A 13186-nucleotide genomic window follows, 5' to 3' on the forward strand; every position below is an offset into this window, starting at 1 on the left:
GGTTAAATATCCCTTATTGTTAAATAAAGAGGCCCTAGTTTATCCCAAACTCTGGTGTCCATGCCTTTATTCCATGCTTCCTTCTCCACTTGCAACAACATCTGCAAGTCTGTCACCCTGTTTTATTTTAAGCAAATATGAAGTAGGATTTAAAGAGGCTGATGAAATTATCCTTCCCCCCTCCTCTTAGCCACTTTCAGAAAGGATATAGGTGGACTTTAAAGCTGTGTCTTATTAATAACATCAAAGTCAAACAACTTTTTAAGATATCCATTAATGTGTCTACTACTTAAAAGAGAGAGGTTTAAGGACCCATCTTATGGTAGTATATGTTCCAGAACAAGATATTCCACTTTAGACCAGAGGTAATACTGCTCAAAGAATAATCTCGACATCATATCTTTACTCAGGGAAGTTTTAGAAATTATTCATGACATGCACTTTGATCATAGGCATAATTTTTAGAATATATCTTCCCCCCTTTTTGTTTTCAGTTTTTTTTATTGGAGAATAAGTGCAAGTTATGGATGGAATTATTCAGCTACCATATCTAGCATTTATTCATTGACATTTGCATTTAGTCTAATCTATATTCATTTTAAACTAATGTGTTTTTAAAATCAATACTAAACTAATGAAAACATGAAGGAAAAGCCAAGATGAGATGTAAGAGAAGGTAGGAGTGAGCACATATAAGTCTCTCAGTTTATACTACGTATATTCAGAAATGTATCCTTGATGGCTGTGTTTATAAATACAGTGTCGAATCTACATGGTATCAGGTTCTATCGCATCACTACTTCAGTTCTATGGGTTTAGGAGAGTTTGGCCACTATCCAATGCTACCCACATGCCAAGAGAACCCACTACTAGTGCAGCAGAAAGCTAGGAGCTCCTTAAGCAAATGGAAACAAGCATTTCCATTCATTGCTTTACAGAACAGTACCTTTATGTAACACTCATGGTGGGTCCTGCTGGCACAAAAGGAAAAGTGGGAGCACAACAGCATTATAGGATACTGCCCTTTAATTTTACATTATTGTTCTGTCAAAGCCACTTAAGTAAAGAATTTTAAAACACACTTAATAAAGTGTGTGCATTTAAGTAATGCATTTTCTACAGAGCCTTATATAACACATTTTCTATAACGTAGTCATTCCTCCTATTATCCAGTAATACTTCTGAGCGTATTGTATAGTAGAACCATAACAAAAAACTCATTAGATTTACTTTCTCTCACAATAAGCGCACATTGCTTTGCTTATTTGTACGTCAAATAACATCCATTTGAACATCCATCCAAGTGTTGATATTCAAGAAGGAAATAGAGATGCAAGTTCTGTCTTATTTTTGTGACACCTATTTCCGGGAAGCAGCGAAATATGCTGCTTAGTTGGAACATTGTCAGATGTCAAGTACAGATGAGGAAGGATTGTTTCTAAAAATAATGTGTTCTTTTAACCATTTTTCCTCTTCACTCTGCTACATCATAATCAGTTCAGTTTATTCTTCCTGTGTTGCCATTGCCAAGGATTAAAAAAAAAGTTGGAGTTAAGAAATTCTCCTCAGATTGTTCTTCATGAAATAGGACTTTTAGAGAGAGTGGTGAAATTATGCTGAATCCAAACTTCACCTGAACTTTTTTTCTTCTTCCCCTGACATTTTGATTTATTGGCATCTCTCTTGAGCAAAAAAAAAGTCTTTCTCTGTTTTTGTCATCTTCCCTCACCCTTTTTTAAAATTGTTATCCAGCACATTGTTTTCCTAATTAAAAATCAGAGACACATTTCACATGAAACCTCTGACAGGGCAGGATAGGTTGGGTCTCCCCCTTTTCCTAAAAGAGAAGATCATAAATGTACACTCCAGACCCTAGAGTGTAATTCCATATATTGTCAAACTCACCAGTGGGGATCTACAGAATCTGGGTCAACATCATAGATCAGCACCAGAGGGTACTTGCTAACAATCTGAGCCTTCTGGAAGTCCCATTTCCTTTACCTTGAGGCAGGTGAGTCCCAGTCCAGCAACAGGGGAAAATGCTCACCTAGCGCTGTGGCTGACAAATGCCAGTTGAATTCCCCTCACTGTCTCTGGGACTCTGCTGGAGGACAAACAAAAGCCTTGTGGCCTTTTGGCTCCTGTGAAACAGGTGAACTCCATGTTTGGCATAATTAGAAAAGGAATTAAAACCGCAAATATCACACTTCCCTTACACAAAACTATGTTGCGACCACACCTAGAATACTGTATACAGTTCTAATCTCCACACCTAAGAAAGATATTGAAGAGCTGGGAAAAGTGCAGGGCAAGTAGTGTTTAGCTTAGAGAAAAGGAGGCTAAGGGGAGACCTGATAGAGGTGTACAAAATTATATATGGTGTGGAAAATGTGGATAGGGAGAGGTTTTTTTCTTCCTGGCCAAATCTACACCAAGCAGGATATAGCACTATGAAAGCGGTATGGAAGCAGTATATAAGAGGCAGGAGCGACACTACGGCTTTACAGCAGTACTGAAGTACACTGACAACTGTTGGGTCCCATGACACATCGCATATACCACTTCCATACTGCTTTTATACCACTTCCATAGTGCTATATCCTTCTTGATGTGGCTCCTGCCTCTTATGTACCGCTTTCATACAACTTTCATAGTGCTATATCCTGCTTGGTGTAGATCTGGCCCTTCTCCCATAGTACTAGAATCTGGAGCCATCCCATGAAGCTGATTAGTGGGAGATTCAGGATAAAAGGAAGGACTTCTTCACACAGCACATGGTTAAACTATGGCATTCTCTACCACAAGACATAGTGGTGGGCCCTAATTTGGATGGGTTTAAAGGGAGTTGTATAGATTCCTGGAGGAGAGTGCTATCAATGGCTAGTAGTGTTGATGCCTATATTCTCCCTCCAGTATAGAGATTATATACCTATGTATACCAGTTGTTGGGCAATACAAGTGAGATGGTGCTGTTGCACACATATCATACTTGCAGGTTTCCCTTGGGCAGCTGGTTGGCCACTATCTGAACAGAATGCTCAACTAGATGGAGTCTTCAACCCTTTCTACACCTAAGGGCCTTCAGGGAGGGAGGGGGATGATTCCTGATTGTCTCTGTGTGTCTAAACAGAAGCATGACATCCCGGAAGGGAAGAGGGATGTCACGCCTGTCATTCCCACCATTATTATTTTTTTAAAAAAGCTGAGAGTGCAGTTGCGCTCCAGTGAAAAAGTAAGTTTTTCAAAATAAATAAAGCCCTGACCCCACTCCTCCCTCGATGTCCTTGCACTCCCCCCAGCCCAGCTCCTTCCCTCTGCTGACCCCCGCTACTCGCAGAGAGGAGGAAAGAAGCTGGGGCGGGCGCCCACACCACCCACGGTCCTCAGGATCATCCCAGGGCTGTGGGTAAAACCAAAATAACTGAGGTCTTGGTTATCCTGAGAAAATGGAGGGATCGTCCCTGCCTGCTTCTGGGATCCCTTGTGCATCATTTGCTAATAAGCAATAATTATATATACAATAAAATACTAGGAGGGAGCAATCCTATGCCTCCTAGATGGAGTCTGGATCTGAGGTCAGAGTCATCTTTCTGGCCTCAGATCCAGGAATCTGAGGTCCTGCTCCCCCTCACAACTACTGCAGTGAGAAACATGCCAGCTGCCTCTCCAAAGTTGCAAAGGCAACTGAGGAGAGCAGGGGAAGGGAGGGAACTGGGGAATAAGGAGGGGAGGAAACTAGGGAGCCTGGCTTGCAATGTATAGTAAAGTCTCCCCAGCTTCCTTGCCTCCTGCTCTGCAGAGTTCCAGCTAGATGGGTAAAAAAGCCGCAGACTTCCAGCTAGATGGGCAAAAAAGCCAATCTATCTAAAATGCAGGTGAAGATCTCCTCTGTCACTTCTCCTGCTCTTCATTGGATGGCCATAGGTCTGTGTCCTAAAATAAAAGCAGATTGTATTAATAAAATGTTTAGCTCACAAATTAGGGGAAGGCCAGTGAAAATAGTTTCCAAAGGGAGCGAGAGGTGGTTCTGACCAACTTAATCTGCCTAGACTATAACAGGAAAATTATCTCTTTTACTCTTGTGGATCTGGGTCACCAACTACACAGTATTTAAAATTTACATTCCTGGTTCTTTTCCTATTTGCCTGCAATATGAACAATTCCTAATATGTAAAATATCATTTAATGGGCATTTGTGGAATGTTTGGTTTTTTAAAAAAATATATATATCTATGTTATAATAAGAGGCGATGGTCTCCACTAGAGATGCAAAGTTCCACCGAACAAAGGAAAAGAGAGAGAGAGAGAGCTGTGACAAGTCTATGTGACAAGAAAATGCCCATCAGAATGAACAGTGACATAGTAGGCTTGCACTCTTCGGTGGGAATGCTGTGCTCTGAAGATGGATGGAAACTGGCTTGAAATGGAGTGCAAATGAAAATGTCATGATGAATACTGGGACATCTGAGGATGGGCTCTGTTTGAAATGAGACAATTAAGACTTGTGAATGTGATAGCCAATGCAGTAAAGGTGGAGGCATCCTGTTTTTAAATCCTTGGACGTGCAAAAAGATAAGGGGGGGAACTGAAATAAGGAGTCAGTTATTAAATGAAGCTTAGATGGAAGAATCAACAGTACATCGATTTGATTCAGCAGCATATGGAAAGAAGCTGTTTGGGGATTAACTAAAAGGAGCAAACATCTGAAAAGAATGTTTTATATATATTTATTTATTTATTTATTTATTTATTACATTTTTATACCGCCCACTAGCCAAAGCTCTCTGGGCGGTTCACAAAAATTAAAACCACAGTAAAACACCCAACAGGTTAAAGCACAATTACGAAATACAGTATAAAAAGCGCAACCAGGATTAATAATGTTCTTTTTGTGGCTATGGAGTATAGTATGTAGAATGTGGACTTTGGACCCAGGTTCAAATCCCTGCTCAGCTATATCTGAGGTAGATAGCTGCTCAGCTGACTACCACAGATAGATTTCTATCTTTCAGACAGTTTTAATTTTTAAACAGCTCATTGCAGAAATACCAGCCTACCCTCTCTAGGTATTAACTAAAGAGTTTCTATAACACTAACAACCAATGATTCCAGCCACAGGACTTGATCCTAAGATACCAGACAGGGCTGGAGTCAGGGGTTGGCATCCTTGGGTAAATGTTGAGGCCCCAGTACCCCAGGAATGGCCACCAGATGCCCATCACTTCCCAAGACAAAATCCTGCTTATTAATAGATCTGCAAACAGGATAGCGCTTCTGAATGCACAATTTAGTGGTAGTAGTTCTTATCACATTGTGACTCTTTAATTGGCATTGGCCTATTTGAATATACATGCTAGGGGTTAAATTGATCACAAGCAATCCTTCCCAAAGAAACTGCAGGAGCCTCTTTCCTATCATGAGTACATCCCATTTTATACATTTTTTTAAAAAAATAACAACAAACCACTACCCCATAATCTGTAAAATAATGACATTAAGGGGGGGCATATTTTGTAGACATGCCCCTAGGAATGCTCAGCATATTGTCAATTGATATATTGAAGGTGAAGCACCTTATCAAGGTATATATCCTGTATATTGAATGAAAAGATTTAAGTCCTTGTTTTCCTTTTCATTATATTTTTAAAGGACAGGTCCTCCATGCGTTAGATCAATGGAATCTAAGACAGCAGACTCTTGTGTACTTCACATCCGATCAAGGGGCTCATGTTGAAGAAATATCAAGCAATGGAGAAGTCCATGGTGGCTATAATGGAATGTATAAAGGTATTCGTCATTTAGTGCTCTTATAAGTGTCTCACAAATTTAGAATCAGAGTTGCAAATGATCAAAGATAGGTGGAGATGAATACTCTATGTTCGGTGTGGGGAACACATGGTCCTCCAGATGTTACTGGACTTCAGCTCCCACTAGCCAACGTACCCAGTGGTGAGGAATGATGGAGGTTGCAGTCCAACAAAATCTGGAGATCACATGTACCCCATTCCCTGATCTACTTTCTTTGCTTGCTTGCTTAACTTTCTTTCTTTTTTTAATTGGAGTGAATATACATTTAGAATAAGACTGCGGGTATTATATTTTGGGGGACATTACAACCACATATGCAAGACTGGCCTTATCATTAGGCAGACTGAGGCAGCTGCCTCAGGTGGCATATGCTGAGGGGTGATGAACAGCAGTGAGATGATGGAGGACAGAGCTGCTTGTTTTATGCTATCCTGTCGCCTCCAGGAGGTAGAAGATATCCCATTGCCAATGCTGATTTCTGAGTCCACACCACTACCACCACCCTTCCAAATCAGGGAGAAACAGGAAAGGTTCTCTGAACCAAACTGAGGGCTCAGAAGATGTCTTCCCACCATTCTGCATCGCCTTCCTGCAAAGCTCTCCCAAATACAGAGTGCTTGGAAAATTTCTACCTTTCCCCTTCTGTTCCCCCTCCATATCTTCAATCCCCAGCAGTTCCAGGTAAGGCTGGCAAAGACTCCTTGTCTGAAACCCTGCCAGCCAGTGTAAACAATACTGATTTAGATGGGCCAATTGTCTGACTAAAGGCACAATCCTTTGCATGTTTAGACAGAAAAGAGTCTTACAATTCCCAGCATACCCCAACCAGCATGAGGCATGCTGGGATTTGTTCGGGGGGGGGGGTGTTATAGGACTTTGAATCCTTAGGGGGCTTCCAGATGGCAGGATCCTAGCACGAACCATCAGAAGGCATACTGCAGCTATTAATTCCTTAACAGATTTTCTGTAATAAGAAAAAAGACGTAAGAAATAGTGAGAAAACATGGGAGGATTGCAAGGGATGATAATGTTATCTGGACACCCACCCACCCATAAAATTCAGTGAATGAGGCAGGGTGATTGCACATTAATATGACCATTTGGAAGCAACCTTAGTACAAAGGCAGCTTCCCATGTTCAACCTTCAAAAGTCCTAAGACTTCAAAGAAAGAATCATCACACAGAAGTATACATTTCATATGAAGTTTAACTAATGTGTCCGCGACACAATGTAATCTTTTTTTCCTTTGGAAAAGCAGCTTTGGGCAAGTGTGATTAAGAAAAAGGTTGTGGAGGATGGGCTTGGTAATTATTAACCCTCTGTAGCCTGCTGTTTTCCCACTCCCAAGAGCCTGAAGCATCCTACCCTCTCTGTGGTTTCAAGTGCCTAACACAAAATCACAGTAATTCATGAACAAACATTCATCTGCTTGTATAATTTCCATGCTCACTTCTTACATTTTTAACTTTGACATCTCTTACTTTTTAATTCATAAATTAATGTAAGGCTTGAGTTTTCCTATCAGAGGAAACAGGGCTGCATCAGCTTCTGAAATTTAGTGTCTAATTAGTTTAATGAGCTTGTCGAGCTCAAGAAAGACTAGGCAGTCATATCAAAATTCTGCTTGTGTCTGTTTATAGAGTATTTTTGGAATTTAATTTCAGGGGGGAAATTAAACAAATGACTGGCTGTGTAATTCTGTATCATCTAAAGTTTGTATGGCTAGGTCATTAAAAGGGAAATGCTGAAAAATGTGATTCAAAATTTTAAATAAGGTTACTAATTGCTGCTGCCAGGGGGGGAGGGGAGAAGCAAAAAGCGGGCCCCATCTCTAAGTTACCATAGTGACATGGTTGCTATTTCCCTGTGGCTGCATGTGATCCCACCCTGCTCTGATAATAAAGAAGCACATGAGTTGGGTGAATTACATGATTCCTTTCTACACAAGCATTTTTCCTCTAGCAATCTATGAGTCAGCCCTAACAAAAACGGCACTATAGAATTGTGGATATTGTGATGATAAGTAACAACTATCGTTGTCAGCCTATGTGAAGGAAAATGCAGAAATAACATATTTGTGACAAGAATGCCTTTATGTATTGGAAGTAAAATGCTTGCCATCATGTTAGTAGAGGGAGGGCTTATACTGTATGTTGCAAATATTCTAAGGGGATCAATGTGTCCCTATGTGTCTCCGTACATTCTGAACACAGATATCCACTTGGACTTTCCTGCAGGTTTGCTGTCACTCTTTACAAGTGGACCATTCAGTGTAAAGCGAAGAGCAGGGTTTGCCCGTACTGCTCTGGTGTACGCAGGTGCAGGGCTTTATGTTTTCATATAGGAATGAATGCCACCCATATTGGAAAATCTAAAAGATTGCAAACTGTTGGAATGAGCTCCCTAACACAGCTGGTTTTGAGTGTCATGAAAGGGCATCAGATTCTTAGTCATTTAATTTATGATGATTGTATTATTTCTGCCAGGGAAGGGAAGAAATGTTTGTGGTGTTTCCTGCTTCAGGTGCCAAAATAACTGGACTGACTTGGCTACCATCCACCTTGGCTTGGGTGTAGTGAACTATTTGCTGCTCTGATGCAGGCACAAAAATGTCTTGGGCTGGCCCTGTAGGACTTCAACCTCACCCCAGTCATTCAAAATCAAACCTCCTCCTCCTGTTTACGTTAACTCCATCTCTTTACCTGCAGTACCCTGTCCTAGGTTATCTTCCTTGGCCATGCTAGAATGAGAAAGAATGCTGGGAGCCATTCATGGTATTTTACTTGCTTTGGAGAATGTTCAGCAGTCCTGGCAAGAGTTTATCACCATAGTTTTCAATTTAAATATTCAGAACTATATTTACCTTTTCCTTTGTCTTTCACACTTGCTCAGTATCAAACTACAACATGAACTTCAGTTTTGTTTTAGATTAAGAAGACTGATTTAAGAACATTTTGTATGTTTAAGTATGCCTGTGTTTATCCTCCCCCCCTCCTGAACAACTGTCATTTGCACTGAAAATCTGGATTACTGGGGTCTTAAGTCCAAAATATCAAACATTTTCTCTTCAGGACAGGAGAAAACAAAAAAGAAAGAATAATGAAACTTGTATTTCTCTGTATCTGGCGACCAGAATTTGGAACGGGTGATTATCTGTTTATATAAACAGAAATTACAATGTAATTTTCAATCACTATAGTGTTTGTGATAAGGATTCTCAATAATGAATGTTCCGCAGATGACCATGCGAATCTGAATCCACCCAATTAACCCTCTCATCTGGGATGCTGAAATCTACTCAGCACTAATTGGCACTAGCCAGACTCAAAAGCTCTCAAAACATCCTCACAATTGGAACTCAATCATTTATCATGAAGTACAGCCAGACTGGAACCAATAATGAAGCATAAGAGCTTTTGGTGATGAAGGGGCTGACTGCAGCTAGCATAGTTGCATAATAAAATCATGCCAATTGTATGGACTAAACTCAGGTTGTGAGGATGGTCCCAACTGAAGAGCCCAGGGGAGTATCTTCACGGTGCTGCTTCAGACCTACATTCCCATAAACCCCTGTAGTGTCACAACTGCATGGTGGGAAAAGTTAATCCCCGTGGGCAGGGGGGAATGCAGGTTTTCCAGCAGACATTTGGCTTGCTGAGCCTGCCCCGCCCTCTGCCCTGCCTTCCTGCACTTCCAGTGACCTATCAGTAGTGTGATCCTTCCCAGGAATGGCCCCAGCCTGAAGCCAAAGCAAGGTCAACACTGACAAATGAGGAAATACGGTGATGACCTCACAGCAAAGCAAAAAGTTGGGGTAAGTCCCTGACTTTTTTAATGTGCAGCTTCAGGGGAAAACTCTGTGGTGGCTGCTAGTTGGTGGCTGCATCATACAACCACCACAGCACCACCACACAACCACCGTGGGGTAAGTAGGGCATATAGTCAGCCCCCAGTTAAAATAAGAAACCTATAAACAAACACTAGCATGCATTTATTTTCACTTGCCTTTTTTAATTTATAAAATTGTTTATATTCTATCTTCTGGTCCTAACAAGGGACCCCAAGGAGATATGCACTTAAAATTACAATTAATCATCTAATTCAATAAAATCTGAGGGCATGCAGTAGAAACATCCAGCACACATCAAAGCAAAAACGGGGGAAATTCAGCACAGGCCAAAAGCTCATGAAAACGAAAAACTTCTTGACAGAACATTGACATGGATATATTGAGTTCTTTTTAATATTTTAAATCTTGACTTTCTGTTTTGTACTCGAGCTATGTACTCTAGATTTTAAAAGTCCAACCAGTTCCCTGGGCAGCTCAGAGAAGTTCCCTAGACAAAGAGTTGTGCAAACCTTCAGCTTCTCTGACCAAGCTCAGAATAAATCTCTGGTTCAACTAAGTTAAATCTTTGACAGAATCTAGTGTGTGTGTGTGTCTGTGTGTGTGTGTTTAGGGCCTGTTCAGATGACACACTAAGCGATGGTTAGGCCACAGACCCTTTTGCAACAAATGGTTAATGAACATGTTTAAAATGTGGTTGTGTAGCCATCAAGGTTAGGAATGGTTCTCACAACACACTAAACCATCATGTTTAGCTCAAAATGCTTAACCACAGTGGCTTAATGTGTTGTCAGAACAGGGTCACACTGCCACTTTCCATGAACAGAAGACTTCATCCATCCACAGCATCCCACTTTTCAGACTATTATTGTCTCCCAAAGCAGCTCAAGTCAATAAAATAGAAATACATCCCCTGCCATCAAGCTTATAAACAAAAAGGACAAGACACACTAGAGAAGGGGAGTAGAGGGAAAAGGTAGTGGAGGGAGTTGAGTTGTTGTTGTTTTTAAGGCCAGAACAAAGTGGGCATTTAAATACGCTTCAGGCCTTATGGTGTTCTTGCTGCAGTACCAGTTGGTGGCTCTTGTTCCTTTGGCTTATGGATGGCCTAGAGCATTCTTTCCCCTTATTTCTGTAGTCCCAGATCAACTGTCATTTGGCGTCAATGGTTCTTTTTGGCAGGGAAGGGGAAGTGAGCTCTCCGAACCTGTTACTTCTCTTGCCAGGTTGGTCTTCCCTTGCAAGCAGGGGATACAGCCCCCCAGTGGCACTAGGTCTCCTGGCCAATGATAGAATCTTGACTGTGCTTCCCTTTTGTTATCCAGGCCCAGGGCAAAGTAGGGCCTGGTTATCTTCTTGTTTTTAATTAGTTGCATTATATAGGTTTAGATTTTCATCCTTATGATCTTGTAATTTATATATCATCAGTAATATTATCCTATTAGTGATCTAAAAGTTTAGAATACACAGCTGAAATATCTCATGGCCATTGTTGGGGCACAAATTATTATTTTAAATGTCCCTGGTTCATTTCTATTAGGCCAGATATTAAAACACTTGAGCATTGCTTTATGTTAATGCAGTTTCAGCTAAAGTTCTCCACTCTTTCACTTGTGATAAGAGCTGTATTGACATGAACTGAAAGACTGACCTGGATCCAACATTTTTACTCACTGGAGGATATTATATTCCTAAACCCCCATCCAGCCTTAGCAACCCCATCCCCCAAACTACCACCACATTCAATGTAAATTAAACCTCTATTATATTGTCAAGAGGATACAACTTTAGTTATTACCATCACTTTCAGAAAAAAGTGCCATGTGTAATCTTTTCATTTCTAGAAATAATAGACCTTTCTACCAAATACATTTTTCTGTATTTTAATCTTATATCAATTTTTGCTGCGTGGTTTTATCTTGGTTGTGCTTTTTATACTGTATTTTGTATTTGTGTTTTTAAACTGTTGGTTGTTTTATTATGGTTTTAATTTTTGTGAACCGCCCAGAGAGCTTCAGCTATTGGGCGGTATAAAAATGTAATAAATAAATAAATAAATATAATAGAGAAATGCCTGTTTTATCTTGATGGTGCTTGCTATCTTCGGGTTTTAAACTACTTATATTAAAAACAATGTTTTTGGGTTTCAAGAAACAAATCTGTTGCCCAATTAATTGAAGGGCACTGTTTTAGTTTATCTACATTTTAATTGATAAATTCAACCCTTTACTTGATTGCTCTTTGATTAAATATTAATATTCTAAAGGATGCTTGTGATCCAGTTAAATAAAAGATGGTTTGTCTGCACTTTATTTCAGGAGGAAAATCTACAAATTGGGAAGGAGGCATTCGAGTGCCTGGTCTCCTCCGCTGGCCTGGAGTGCTTCAACCTGATCAACGTATTGATGTGCCAACAAGCAATATGGATATATTCCCCACAATAGTTAAACTTGCTGGAGCACTACTACCCAATGACAGGTATGGAATGCAATCTCTTTTGTCGCAAGAGATATAACTTTAAAAAATGGAAACAAAAAATCATCAGGTTAGCCTGCGATTAATATTATTTATCATATCTTGAACAAGGATGTGGCAGCCATTTCTTCAAGTAATGACCAAATCTAACATAGTTACACACAGACATTCCCTCTAGGTTTTTGTTGGCCATACCTCTTACACACTATTTTTAGAGCATCTCCATCATCTCAGACAGCCTTGCCTGGCTCAGCATCACAATCAGCCTTTTACTCAAAATGACCCCAAATCAATCTCCTACCTTTGATGCCTCGCTACTCATAGGACCTGACAAGTCCTATAAGTGAAATGGCTGTGTGGATATCTCTTTATTCATGAAGCAGGCTGGATTGCTTCTATAAAGACAAGTCATCACATAGCAAAACTATTTCTGGACTGTACTACAGTATGGAGTGTAGGAGGGGAAATGCATTACTGAAGTTCCTCCATAAAAAATAAACTCCCCACACATTGTCAACTACCAGTCAAGTAGAAGTATTCTAGCTTAGTTTTCTCCATGATGTGCTGTTGTTGTTATGTTTTTCAGAATAATAGGCCTAAGTAAAATTTGGTATCAAGACATATGAACTCACTCCTCTGTAATTCAGGGATGGTAACATGTAACCCCTCAGAAGTTGCTCAAGTAAAAAACACCTGACCACTGACCACTGGCCATTCCAGTTCAGGATGATGGCAGTTGTAGTATAGAGTCACAGGTTCTCCTGTCCTACATGGTTGTCATTCCACAGAAATTAATTATTGCCATTTGGGGAAACAGTTTCCAAGTATGAAGAATATATAAATTTTAAGCATTAATTTTGGGCCTACTCAGGTGGTATTAAAATGACTTCAACGTGCAAGTGAGTGCAGGCCCACACCAAGTATCTCTACCCTGACATATAGAATTAGACTATGAGGGTTCCAGCTTACATGGAAGCACCACATCTACAGCTGTTCATGTGAAGGCCTCCTCTCTCCAGAGGTTCACACTGTATGCTCAGATGCCGAAGGGGAAG

The 13186-nt window shown here is 40.4% G+C and overlaps 1 protein-coding gene across 3 annotated transcripts in view; it reads left to right on the top strand.

Moving 5' to 3' along the window:
• Positions 1-13186, top strand: part of STS (steroid sulfatase) — a 119874-nt gene that overhangs the window by 72133 nt on the left and 34555 nt on the right. For all 3 annotated transcript variants that reach the window (XM_063126350.1, XM_063126352.1, XM_063126351.1), the window contains 2 exons: positions 5650-5787; positions 11975-12134. In XM_063126350.1, the coding sequence (XP_062982420.1) occupies positions 5650-5787; positions 11975-12134 (298 nt within the window). The remainder of the gene's footprint in view (positions 1-5649; positions 5788-11974; positions 12135-13186) is intronic.

The sequence above is a fragment of the Elgaria multicarinata genome, chromosome 5 (genome assembly GCF_023053635.1).
Source record: "Elgaria multicarinata webbii isolate HBS135686 ecotype San Diego chromosome 5, rElgMul1.1.pri, whole genome shotgun sequence".
NCBI classification, from domain to species: domain Eukaryota; kingdom Metazoa; phylum Chordata; class Lepidosauria; order Squamata; family Anguidae; genus Elgaria; species Elgaria multicarinata.